At 42.4% G+C, this 13,733-nt stretch overlaps 1 protein-coding gene across 1 annotated transcript; it reads left to right on the top strand.

Annotated features, from left to right (window-relative positions):
- The first annotated feature begins 1,069 nt into the window (after positions 1-1,069).
- Positions 1,070-2,457, top strand: LOC18445706 (ATP synthase gamma chain, chloroplastic). Its single transcript, XM_006855838.4, has one exon. The coding sequence runs from the start codon at positions 1,184-1,186 to the stop codon at positions 2,246-2,248; it is 1,065 nt and encodes a 354-aa protein (XP_006855900.1). The 5' UTR covers positions 1,070-1,183; the 3' UTR covers positions 2,249-2,457.
- Positions 2,458-13,733: the final 11,276 nt, after the last annotated feature.

The raw sequence follows: 13,733 nt of genomic DNA, 5'->3' as shown, positions 1-13,733 counted from the left end.
GAGACTACCTTCAAATAGTGTTGAGAAATGTGGTTTCAATACTGGAAATCCTTGTGATAGTTTTAAAATACATTTTCATCTTTATTTATAAAGTTTAAAGCTTAAAAAATAGTATAGATCAACAGATCTATGAAAACTTGAAAATTTTGAAAATTGATGGTCCAAAAATTCGTTACAAAATACATTATTTCCAAAACTTGAAATCCATGTTTTTTCTGATGTCCATGCATCTTGATGTCGAGATGATCAATTTGATGACATTTGAGCATCAAAACAACCTCTTTTAGTGAAATTTTTTAGGTCGGTTCAAATTTGATTGTTTAGAGCCCCAGCACTATATAAACTTTTTCCTTTAGAAAATAAAGGGTCCCTCCCAGCAAAAACGAAGTTCCTTTTCTAAAGAAATTGTATCTTAACAAACACCGACTTCTTGCCACTATTTATTGAGGGGTGAGGTTTTGTATAAGGTGCCAACCTTATACTATTGAAGTAAGGTGCACCTCAAAATTGTGCCGAAAATACAATTTCAGTGCCATAAGCCCTTGCTATAATATGAAAATCTATTGTTGTTCTCAATTATGAAATCTAAAGTTCCAAAAACAGTGACGATCAAATAGATCTATAAACACTTTAAAATTTTGAAAATTGACAATCCAAATAATTTGTTAGAATATGAACTTTTTTTAGGGCTAGAAATCTTTTTTTTTTTTGTTTTTTTATTGTCTATGAATCTTAAGGTCGAAATAATCGATTTCTAGCATATAATTAACTGAGCTTTTTAGGTGTAGAGTGTATGTTTTATTTGGATAAGTAAGTTAAAGGTGGTAAGGATTTGGGCTGGCGATAGTGCAAGGTTGACACCCTATATAAAACTGTTTCCTTTATTGAGAGGGGGGTCAAAATTAGAAAAGAAAGGAAGGTATTTGAGGAATTGGAAAGTAAAAAGGGTGCCCACAAGCTCAACGGTCGCACCCTCCTTATCCCCAATCCAAACGCCAAACCGCGCAAGCCTCACATTTCCCTCCCATCTCCCCCACACAAAACCCTAAACTTTTCCGTCTCCTCTCCTGCTAACAAAGATAATTCTGAACCTCAGAGCTCTGCAACTCTCCAACTTAGCTCTGCATTTCCCTCAAATCCACCATAATTGATGCTCTGCAACTAATCCGCACCACCATCCACAATGGCCTGCTCAAACCTCGCACTCTTCTCCCCCAAGACCTCACACCATCTGTCGAAGAGCCATTCCCAGCGCTCCCGGACAGCAACAATCGTGTGCGGCCTCCGGGAGCTCCGGGAGCGCATTGATTCCGTCAAAAACACCCAAAAGATCACCGAGGCCATGAAGCTGGTTGCTGCTGCCAAGGTGCGTCGTGCCCAAGAAGCCGTGGTGAATGGCCGCCCCTTCTCGGAAACCCTGGTGGAGGTCCTCTACAACATCAACGAGCAGCTCCAAACTGAGGATGTCGATGTCCCCCTCACCAATATTCGCCCCGTCAAGAAGGTCGCCCTGGTTGTTGTCACAGGTGACCGTGGCCTGTGCGGCGGGTTCAACAACGCCGTCATCAAGAAGGCCGAGGCCCGTATTGCCGACCTGCGGTCGCTTGGCGTTGCCTACACTGTCATCTCTGTTGGGAAGAAGGGCAATTCATATTTCCAACGCCGCCCTTACATCCCGGTCGACCGATTTCTTGAGGGCGGGAACCTCCCGACTGCCAAAGAAGCCCAAACCATCGCCGATGATGTCTTCTCTCTCTTTGTGAGTGAGGAAGTTGACAAGGTTGAATTGCTCTATACAAAGTTCGTCTCTCTTGTGAAATCAGAGCCGGTGATCCACACTCTGCTTCCCCTCTCTCCAAAAGGCGAGGTCTGCGACGTCAACGGGATTTGTGTGGACGCGGCAGAGGATGAGCTCTTCAGGCTGACAACTAGAGAGGGGAAGCTCACAGTGGAGAGGGACGTGGTGAGGACCCCGACACCAGAGTTCTCCCCGATATTGCAGTTTGAGCAGGACCCTGTGCAGATTTTGGACGCGCTGCTGCCGCTTTATCTGAACAGTCAGATACTAAGGGCCCTGCAGGAGTCTCTTGCAAGCGAGCTGGCAGCCAGAATGACAGCCATGAGCAATGCGACAGACAATGCCATCGAGTTGACGAGATCGCTGTCCATAGTGTACAACAGGCAGAGGCAGGCCAAGATCACAGGCGAGATTCTCGAGATCATTGCCGGAGCAGACGCACTTGTATAATTCAAGTATAAGAGAGCAATTGTGATTCTTCTCTGGCTTTCCACCTTCTATGTGATTTCTCTTCCTGTTCAAGAACAAACAGGGCCTTGTTTACTCTCTTGTAGCTTCTAAGAGCTGGAGAATAATGAGAATTATTCAATTCCTTACTTTGATATGTATAAGGCGGATTTGCAAATAATAATATTTTCCCTAGAAAGTCATTTTCTTCTTATGATCCTTTAATTTTGTGTATTTTGTTCATATCTTTTGTGCTGCAACTGTCTTTTTCCCTTATTGTTGCATTGAGCTATAATCTTATACTCATATAAAACATGATTTGTATATTGGGCTCATCTTGATCTTGCCAACACTCATTTGCTGAAGTTCCTAAATCTCAATCTTCTAAGGCTGTAAAATGCTTTGAAGAGTTTGTTTTATCTGCTGTTGGTAATTCTTTTTTGAAGAAGGTTAACTTTATATATAAGAAAAGCATCCCACATTTTGGGTTCTCTGTATACAATTATCGTAATAGAGAAGAAGGAGAGAGGGAAATGAGGTAGAGAAATACAAGAGGGAGAACATAGAAGAGAAGAGAAGAGAAAAGGATCACATAAAAAAACAGCCCAACTTTTTCTGGTTGGGAGAAACGGACCTTTGGCCATGGAATTCTTTCTCCTTGGTCACTGCTGCCTTTGTGCCTAGAGTGATTGGCTTCGCCTTCCTTCATTCGAGCAGCAAGTAGTTCCTATGCGTCCCCTGAAGGTAAGGGGCTGAACTAGCAATCAGCACGTACGTCACTCCAGGCTAAGAAGCCCTTGGCAGCTTTGGGAGGACCTACCGACAACTTTTTAAATAAAAATAGCAGTGTACCAGGTTGTGATCCTCCTGAACCTCAGGTCTTCAAAATTTTCTAGTGTTCCTTTCACACCAACTGCAGATCTACAAGTCTTGCTAATCTACCATGCAGGGTATGGGTATGGGTAGGGGCCGGGGCATGTGAAGCAAAGGGTTGAGGGTGTTCCAGTTTCTAGCTTTGATTTCTTTGCTGACTTTGAGTCTTGCTAACAGCAAAGCAGGCTAATTATATGAGCCATTGATGAGATGGCTTAGTGGAAGAGGGAGAGTAGTTGTAGGAAGAGGGAGCCTCTGCGAGGGAAGGCTCGAGTGAAAAGAGTAGTGTTTGTAAGATGAAATAAAGAGAGGGCTGAGAATGGATAGCATTAGAGAGAAAAAAGGCTATCTATATGCAGAACAGGGTAATGAAGGGGAGAGTGAGTTCGAGGAACAGTGAAAGTAAACGGATTCTCTGAAACAGTGAAAGAAAGAATGAATAGAGATCTCCTGGGGTGCCACTGACGCTCCTTTATAGAGGTAAAGTGGAGGGAGGGGGAAGGGTAAAGTGCAGTTTTTAGGGGAAACTTCTTTCTTTTTTTTTTTCCGGGAATGTTCGACTTTTATATATATAGTAAAGAGTCCCAACAGGACAAGAAAGTAGTACCTGGCCACAGGAAGCTAGCAAAGGTACAGGGGGGAGAGAGAGAGAGAGAGGGGGAGCGATGGGCAGAATTAAAAGGCCACCCTTTTTATAGTTACATTGAAAACAAAGCAATCAAGAAAAAGAAACCCATCCAAAACAAGTTGTCCTTCAGGAAGAGAGTTAAACAAAATCAAGGAACTCCTTCACCAGTTGCTGCTGCTTTGGCCAGGGTGTCTGCGTTTTGCTTCCCTCCACAAGTGCTTCCATACGACCCGAAGTCCCCTACAAATGCAGGATATTTTTTCAAAGATGTGAAATAAAGTCCAAGGGGAGGAGGAGGAGTTCTGGGCCCAGGTGATGACGTTCTTGGAGTCTCCCCCTACAGTTACCAATTCAATCCTATGTTGCCCTCTAGTAGTGCCAAAGCTTCTGCCTCCATTGATTCGTTGTGGCCTGTGAATTTGGAGATAGTTGCTATTGGCTCCCCTAGGTGGTTCCTAAGGATGACGCCAATTCTTGAGGGACCTGGATTCCCTAAAGAACACCCACCGAAGTTTAGTTTGAAGTGTCCCTAAAGACCACCCATCGAAGTTTAGTTTGAAATGTCCCAGGTCAGGCGGGCTCCAGTATGAGGCTCTAGATACTTTTCTTTTCGAATGGTTGAGTAACGCATTCTATTTCTGGTGGACAGCTGATGGGGTCATGCTTTGGAAAATTTTGTGGTTTGAAGCCCAAAAAAATCAGTTTTGCTTTGATTTTGGCGATGAGGAGGTTTGGGGTTGAGGATTCTCCTCTAAAGATCCTCTGGTTTCACTCAAACTAGAGCGCCCATAAAGTTCCTGCTCCTGCCGTTTTCCAAAGCTGAATCCCTAATTTGGGCCTCGGGAAAGGTTCTATGGCACCGAGGATTGCTGCTGCATCTTTGGGAGTGACCCATTGAATTTAGAAGAGTGACAAAATTTTACCCCACACTTTAAAAGCTAAGGGGCAAGATAACAATAGGCGAGAGTTAGATTCCTCATCATTGAAGCACAAGGAGCAGCGTTCGATTCCTCATCATTGAAGCACAAGGAGCAGCGGTTAGGCATTGAGAAGCCTCTCCTCTAGAGTTGGTCCACAATTAGGACTTTTACATAAAGCACTAACCATGAAAAAAACTGTAAACTTGGAGGGGCGAACGAGTTCCAAGCTTGCGCCATTCAAGAAGTCGGATGCAAAGGAAAAGTTGGGGGTTGGGAGAGAAACAAGTAGAAGGATGAGATTGAGAAAACTCTTGAGGCAGAGGGAGTCCAAACCAACATGTCCAGACCTTGAAGAGCTACGAAACAAAAGGAGAGAGAATGAGAGAGGTTTAAAAAGAGAGTAATCTCTTCATCAAAAAGGTCTCTCCTGAAGTTGGGGTGCCATGATCTGACAGCTCCTGTCTAGATCATTTCTTCAGGAACTGTTGCTCCTTGGTTTATCGCCAATGAGAATAATTCTGGGAATTGATCTTTGAGAGTTTGTTGGCCAAACCATAGATCTAACCAGAACTGAACCATGTTTTCTTCTTTTGGATAGAATCTAAGACCTTTATTGAAAGAGTGAAAGGTCGAGATAATAGATCTCTGAACCCCCGATGCTCTAGCATAAGTTCTCATCTCTGAACCCATGGAGAGAGTGAAATTTTATATTTGGATCTCAAGATGTCTATCCACAGTTGGTCTCTTTTGGTAAAGTTAAAGCCGCCGCCACCCCATAGTATGGCAAAGTGTTTTATTCATAGATTTATGTTCTGCAAACCCCACAATCTCTTTGAGAAACAAAGTTTAGAGAGATTTACATACGGATCGTGAGAGTCAATTATAAAATGACACTACGATTAATTATAAAATGGGATCAGGTTTATCACAAATTATGAGCAGTACCCATTCTTTTCGAATCTTTTTTAATTTTTCAAGTTATCCTCTTTATACAGTACGGTAAACTATCACTAGGTAGGTTTTTTTATATTTAAATGAAAAATAACTGTCTAGTGTTCAAGTTACCATATAACTCTTTAAATTTTTAAGTTTTTTATCCGATATTTAAAATACCGTACAAGATATTTTTACTTTACAAAATTAAAACCCCTTTGGGTTCGAAATACCAGACAGGCCTTTGGGAAACACTACGGTACGCCCACGCGCGTACAACTCAGGTAAAACCCGTCTTCTAAGTAGTTCCTGCGAAGGAAGATTGGTTGCGCACTGAAACTTGGTCTGCTGATTCTTCTCTTTGATAGCATTGAGAGTGCAGCCATTACGATTAATTTGTAATGCGAAAACCATGCTTTCAAATTCAATGCCTTATATCCAGTATAATGCTCCAAAGTTGGATTCCATGGATGACTTGATGGATCAAGCACCCATCCAGCAAGGAACACAACATCTACAGCAATGAGAGAAGGAAGAAACTTCAGAAAGATATATTGCCATACAATCAATGAGTTCCATTAATCTTCTTCTTTTTTTGAACTTCATATGAGCCACCAGCAATTTCTCCTCCTCTTCTTCACTAAAATCTCTACGATTTATCCTTGGATCCAACTGCTTAAAAAGAGAAACCCCAAATATAAAAGCCATTAAAACACCCCTTTCTCTCACTTGATCTTCCCAGTTTTTCTCTCTAGAATCTCTCCCTCCCTCTCTCTCACTAAAAGAATGGCTGAAAACTGAATACCTGATCTCCCTTCTAGCTTATCAGCGATCAAATTCCAGTTTTGGGGACGGGATGTATAGAGAGAGAGAGAGAGAGAGAGAGAGAAAAAAAAACTTAGCCTTCTCTCCCTGCCGCTCTTCATGGCCTTCTGAACTTGAGCCCTCGTGTTCCAAAACAAGCATCTGCAGCACTTCTTCCCATTTTAAAAAACGCCGAGTCGAACCGGACTCGCCCGATTCGACTCGGAAATCGTGAAAAAGGGACCGGATCGACTAAAAAATCGAAAATCGTCCGGTTTTAGAGAGAACCGGACGATTCTGTACAGTGAATCGCCTGTACGGAATCGGTGAGTCTGAACAGTGAATAGGCGAGTCCCGTACGAAATTTTTTTTTTTTTTTTTTGGTAATCCATGATAGATTTTTTTGTAATACTTGATCGATTTTTTTGTAATCCATGATCGAATTGTTTTTGTTTTTTTGTAATCCATGATCGAATTTTTTGGTTTTTTGTAACCCATAATCGAATTTTTTGTAATCCATGATCGAAATGTTTGTTTTCTTTTCTTGTAATCCATGATCGATTTTTTTGTTTTTTTTTTTTTTTTTGTAACCCAGGATAGAATTTTTTGTAATCCATGATCGAATGTTTTCTAATACATGATCGAAATGTTTGTTTTTTTTTTGTAATCCATGATCGAAATGTTTGTTTTTTTTTTTGTAATCCATGATTGAATTTTTGTTTTTTGCTTTTTTTGTAACCCATGATAGAGTTTTTTGTAATCCATGATTGAATTTTTTGTAATCCATGATCGAACTGTTTTTTTCTTTTTTTGTAATCCACGATTGAATTTTTTGTTTTTTTTTGTTTGTTTTTTTTTGTAATCCATGATCGAATTTTATGTAATCCATGATTGAATTTTTTGAAAATTTGTGATTTTTTTTTTTAATCCATGATCGAATTTTTTTTTGTAATCCATGATAGAATTTTTTGAAAATTTGTGATTTTTTTTTTAATCCATGATCGATTTTTTTGAAAATTTGTTATTTTTGTTTTAATCCATATTATTCAAAGAGAAAATGAGAGAGATGATGATTCTGAGGCCACCCTATCCCAGCCATATTATTCATATATCGAGTCCCAACAGCAACAGTGTAGGGATGAACACGAAATACTGTAAATTAAAAGCTGAATGGTGGTTCATGCAGGGAAAGAACATATCAATATTCGCATATTCATTCAAAAACATGAAAATTCTTAATGGAGTACCCTCATTTTTTGATTGAATTCCTAAAAAACAATATTTATAATGAATTTTAATAATTTTTTCAAATTTTTTTTAAGCTTTATTCTGACCGATTCACCCGATTCCCGATCCAGATCGCCGATTCGCCGATCCGGATCGGTTTTTTGAAAGCCCGATCCGGGTCACCGATCCGTTTTTTAAACCATTGCTCCGACCCCAAAACCCCATTTGTAGAGAGGGGAGAGAGAGAGAGATGGAGGCCGCGAAAAAAAACATAACGGAAGAATAAAAAAAAAACCTGTCCCGTATTCAGTTAATCGGAGATGAAAATAAAAAAAAAAAAAAATGCCTTTGGTAAGGGGTGTGCCACCCATAACTTGGGACAAATGTGATCTCATTCTGTAATTGACCCTCCCCAACCCAATAAAGTTCGTACGTAAATTTCTCCAAAATTTGTCCCAAGAGATAAGGTGGAACATGTGAGTTATGGAGTCATAATACAAAAAAAAAAATCTGCAAATCACTTTTTCTATCATGTCGCATACTGCTGCAAGCATACGAAATAGGGACATCTAGTATACAGGGATGTTAGCTAGGATGGCTTTAATAAGAGTAAGCCTATTAGCTAGAGAAAGAAACATGCCCTTCCATCCCGCCAATTTACGATCTACTTTGTCTTGGATGTGAGACCAAAGGCTCTTTCTAGGTTTGCTTACACAAAGAGGAAGTCTGAGATATATTGAAGCAAGTTCTTCTGCTTCACATCCCCAAAGATCAGCGAAGCCCTTTACTGTAACCAGTTATGTTGCCACCTCTAACATTTTTTACTTCTTAAAATTCACCTTAAACCCAATAGCGAATTCAAAACATTTGAGGAACCAAAATAAATTATCCACCTCTTTTGGTATAGCATTATAAAAAACCAACGTGTCATCGGCATATTGTATGTACGAGACTATAGGGCCATTTCTTCCTCTAGTGAAGCCATTCATCATGCCCGTCGCAAATATTCTTCAAATAGAGCAACTAAAGACTTCTGCCGCAATGACGAAAAGGAATGGGGATTGAGAATACCCTTGTCATTGTCCCCTAGAGGAGGGGAAGAACCCTTTTGGTGCCCCATTAATTAAGATGGAAAAATAAAGCTGAATAAAACAAACCATCATCCATCCTCTCCACTTACTTACAAAACCATTATAGATTGGGTATCTTCCAGAATAGCCAATCCACATGATCATAAGCCTTTTCCCTGTCTAATTTGACAATTAACCCTGGGTTTTTTGTTGCATATCTAGAGAGGATGCATTCATGGGCCACTAAGTCCCCGTCCAAGATCTAACGATCTTTGAAAAAAGTGCTTTGAGCGGGTGAAATCACCAAAGAGAGTACTTCCTTCAAATGAGAGGCTAAAACTTTTGCAATGATCTTATAAGTCGAATTGATCAGACTTATGGGACGGAAATCCTTTAAGTGTTTGGCCCCTTCGATCTTAAGGACTAAGGCTATGAAAGTAGCATTCATGGTTTGGTGAATCACCCCTCACGAATGAAATTCAAAAGAGTGCTAGGAAGTTAGGTTTGAAAGAGTCCCATAACTCTTTGAATGGTGCGATAGGGAATCCATCTGGCCCGGGAGATCTATCCGCTGCCAAATTAGAGATGGCAGATAAAATTTCTTCTTCTGAAAATGGTCTCTCGAGCTAGAGGCCTTTGTCATAGGGAATGGTCCGAAATTGAAGGTCCAACATTTTTGGTCTAGGTCAAGAGGGTGCTGTGAATAGGTTTTTGAAATAGGAGATAACTGCATCCTCTATCTCTGAAGGTTGATCAAGGATTATGCCCCCCACTAAAAGATGCGAGATAGTGTTATGCCTTTGTCTGCAGTTGGCTATCCTATGGAAGAACCATGTGTTAAGGTCCCCTGCCTTGAGCCATTTAACCCTCGACCTTTGTGACTGGCAAATCTGCTCTTTTTTCACTATGGAATGGTAGAGAACTTTGAGATTGGACCGCCTTAGAGATTCAGATGAAAGGAAGATTCTGGATTCCTCTTCCACATCTAAGTGTTTAATTTCCTCTAAAGCTTCATTTTTTTGGGATGAGAAAGACCTAGGGAGGGTCCTGCTCCAAACCGTTAGGTTTTCTTTCAATAACTACAGTTTCCTTTACAGCCGAAAGCTTGGCCACCCAAAGTTTGAATTTGATAGAGATGTCCACCAGGTCGGTAAAAGGGAGAATAAAGAACTTTCCTAAAGCCAAGAAAGTTCGAAGTGGAACGGTTTCGGACCTCTGAAAGAAGGGTTTGTGTTAAGTAACAAGGGACAGTGGTCTGAAGTGGGTTTGGGTAGAACCACCACATGGGTACCAGCAAAGGTGGTATCCCAATCGACTGCGATCAAGAAGCGATCTAGTTTACAAAGAGAGGGAGAAGATGAGTGGTCAGACCAAGTAAAATGAGCACCTTGGTTTAGAAGGTCCAATAGGTGGTGGTCTGAGATGAAGTCAAAAAAGAGGTTCATTGCAGGAGAAATTCTAGACAAATAATTTCACTTATGTGACCATCTAGTAACATTGCAGTCACCCCCTAGACACCATAAAGGATGAGGGAGCGATGCTATATTGTTTAATTCGGTCCAAAGCTAGGGTCTAAAATTGTCTTGAGTAGGTCCATAAATCCCCAAGAATTTTTAAGGGAATCCATCAGAGACCCTGGTTAGCAACACTGAGACTGAGATTTCAATTTAGTGAGTTTTCGGTTGGGTCCTAAATAACCCAGATGCCACCCCCCTGAAGCCCCATCAACTGGTAGATTTTCCCACTGACGAGGCCTCCTACCCCAGACTTGTTTGACCTATTGAAGGGCGGTAAGGGAGTTTGGTTTCGATGAGGACGAGGATTGCTGGGTGGTGTTTTTGACAAGGGTCTCTATCATATTGTTTCTTAAAGGTAGATCCCAGACCCTGAATGTTTCAAGATAAGATCAGCATTAAGACTTAAGAGTGAGAGAGTAAATCCTACAAGAGCATCGAACTACTGAGCCCCTTGGGGAGAGGGCCAAGGGAGAGCTCGAGATAGCAAGAGGTACATAAATAGGGCGATCTAGGTTGGTCCCTGAAGTAAGATTAGCAAGCTCACGATTGCCTTTTCTACTTACCTTGAGACGAGATTGGATATCTGCCTTGAAAAATTCTTGGAATGGGCCATCTGTACCTTTGTGAGGGAAACCCATAATCTGCATGACTTGTTGAATTTTTCCTTGAGCTTCAGTTACATCTATACGATCTACAAAAGAAGATGTCACCGACGGAGGGGAGCGATGGCCTTCGGATGAGTCTAGTAAGGACCCCAAAGTTGAGTCAGTTAAGGTCTGCCCTGACCCTGTGGGGCCGTGAGAAGCCAAAATCTTAGAAGAATGTTGGAGAAGGCCTAATGGAGGAATGTCATCAACTGGAGTTGGTTGGAAGATTGCCACCGTTGAGTCAAAAAGATCTTCCTTGGCCTGGCTTGGGGTAATGTCTTCATATTCATCATAGAATCCCAGAGGATCTTAGGGCTCTTCCTTTACTGGAGATGGCTTTGTTACCGCAGGTAGAGGGGCTACCGACGGAGCAATGGCAAAAGTTCATGATGGAGAAAGGATTAAGGCTAGCAAAAGGGGAGAGCCCTGAGAAGGAAGCGTAGAGGGAGGCAACTTCTTTTGGGGTAGAAGAGAGGTGAGGGGCAAGGACCAGAAAGATCGCCACAAGAGGAGGAGCCTCAGGTAACAGGGCATAACCCGAAGGATGATGGTAAGGCCAGAGGGGGAGGGGAAAAAGATACAAATGCTAAACCTTTCATCGAAAGAGATGACGGGAGGGGAGAAGGAAGAGGGGACTGTTACAATGACTAGGTCATCGCTCTAGGGGTCAGTGGGGATTCCTACTTAAATAGGGATGAGAGACGGTTCCACAGGGAAACGAGATCCATAAAAAGGGATTGCTCTTTGGGAGGTGAACAAGGGAGATCTTCCTCAGCAAGGAGAAGTTGAGGATTTGAGTGGAGGAGAGGGGAATGAATAGGAACAGGGGGGAAGTGGGTCAAAGTCAAAGGGGGATCAGAGATGGAGAAGGAGGAGGACACGGAAGAGGGGGATAAGAAGTAGATGGAGAGGAGATACCAGGAATAAGGGGGATCTTAGGATGAAGAGTTGGAGGAGGTGACGACGGACAAGGCAAAGACCACTGAGCCAGGTTACCGAGAGATGGCAGGGCATCAAGCACCAGAAGAGACCTGAAGGAGATGGCCGGGAGAGGAGAAGAGAACGAAGGAAAAATAACCACTGGCGGTGGAGGAGGAAAAGTTGAGGGAGCAAGGCGAGAAGAGAGTGACCAGGGAGACGGAGGAGGAGGAAGAGAAGAGGAAGGAGGGAGGAAGGGAATGGAGAGGGGGTCTTCATCAGACGGCAAAAGGCTGCAACCTTCCGTACCAGTGAAGGAAGGGTCAAGGGGGAAGGGCGGCTCTGTAACTACAAGTTCGACGGCAAGAACAAGAGGAGATCGCAAGGGGACAGGGGGTATGGTTTCAGGGATGGGAAAAGGCGGCGACGTAGGTGGGCTTGCCTCTCGAAGATCTGCAAGATTGGCTGAAGGCTGCGAAGGTTCAATAGATGCGTGGGGAGTGTCGAGCAGGTGGAACGACATGGTAGGTCGGCTCACCTCACGGTAAGCAGTATGGAGGACAGGTGGCTGAGAAGCTACTGAAGAGGAGAGGAATGTGTCAAGAAGGTGGAAAGGGTTTGCTGAGGATCCCAAATCCCGAAGGGTCGCGAATCTCTCCCGAACAGGTCCTCGATGGAGACGCGGGTTGTGGCCGAAATCGATGGCCCTCCTTTTTCTATCTCGAAACCACACTCCACTGATTATGTCTCTTCAAAAGTTGTAGCTCCAACTTTTGAAGATTGGGTTCCCCCCTAAAGACGTCTACGAAGCAAGGAGAGGAGGAGAGGCAACAGACCAAGATAGAAACATCTGATAAAAACAACCTCCAATCTCCAACCAGAGAAAAGAGGGATCGAAAGTGGATCCCAAACATCAATGATGATGAGAGTAAAGCCCAGCAGAAGATGTTCCAGGGACTTCTAGTGTACTACAACAAATAATCCACAAGCATTACCGATGGCCTGAAAAGTTTCACAGCTCCAAGAATGAAGAGAATGATGGAATTGTAAGCCAAATATTTTGGCTCCTAAAAGAACCCAAACCTGCAGATCATCTGGAGAGCGAGAGGGAAGCCCCACAAAAGACAAGGGGGGAAGAGTGCAATGCATTGAGAGCACTATCTTTAGAAGAGAAAGAGAATAACAACGAGCCATCATATTGTTTCCTGCAAAGCAAAGAAGAGTCTCCCCAATAACCTTTCCCCCATCTCTCTATACCACAAAGGTCATCACGTTGGAGATTAAAGACCCCAACTACAGAGGTTTTGAGCTTGTCTACAAGAAGAAGAGTGGGATTCCGAGAGATTGATATCAACCTCAACAAAGGAGAGAGGGAGCAGGGGAAGGGTTTTGGGAGGTCAGAGGTTATAGGATCCATTCAAGTTAGCTTGTCTTGGACAATGATGACTCTTAGGACTAATATTTCATGTAAGTCAAATGAATCATATTGCGATTCCCCATTTCTCTCACACATAAACATGTCGATGAATTCCATTTGTGCTTGAGAAATTGAGGATATATTTGTAGGTCAAACGAGATCCTACAAGAACTCCTTAAGTAGCATTCTAGTGAAAGAACTGAATATACTAGCTTGAGTATGTATTTTTTATGGATTGCCTTTTTGAAATGTGCTTTTCTCATGTACACATGACCAATAACACACCATTTCCAGCCTCACCAAACATCTATCTCCCCTATAGGTGCCAATATCGGATCTTACGGGCAAGACCGTGTGCCTCTAATTTGTAAGGGAAACTTGACAGGTAGAGAGGTTGATATAGTCAAGAGAGATAGGCAAATGTAGAGGAGAGACTATGAGCAAAGAAAGAGGTTGACGAGCGACAGAAAGAAAAGGAAAGACATGAGAGATATAAAAGAACTAAAAAGAAGGGAGATATATCATGATGGAAAA

Source organism: Amborella trichopoda, chromosome 2 (genome assembly GCF_054954075.1).
Source record: "Amborella trichopoda isolate Santa Cruz 75 chromosome 2, AtrichopodaSantaCruz75HAP2 v2.0, whole genome shotgun sequence".
NCBI lineage: Eukaryota > Viridiplantae > Streptophyta > Magnoliopsida > Amborellales > Amborellaceae > Amborella > Amborella trichopoda.
This window is presented reverse-complemented; position numbering and strand designations above follow the sequence as displayed.

Bases quoted from the DNA above. Each gene is read 5' to 3' on its own strand.
- LOC18445706 (XM_006855838.4), top strand. From the start codon at position 1,184: ATGGCCTGCTCAAACCTCGCACTCTTCTCCCCCAAGACCTCACACCAT.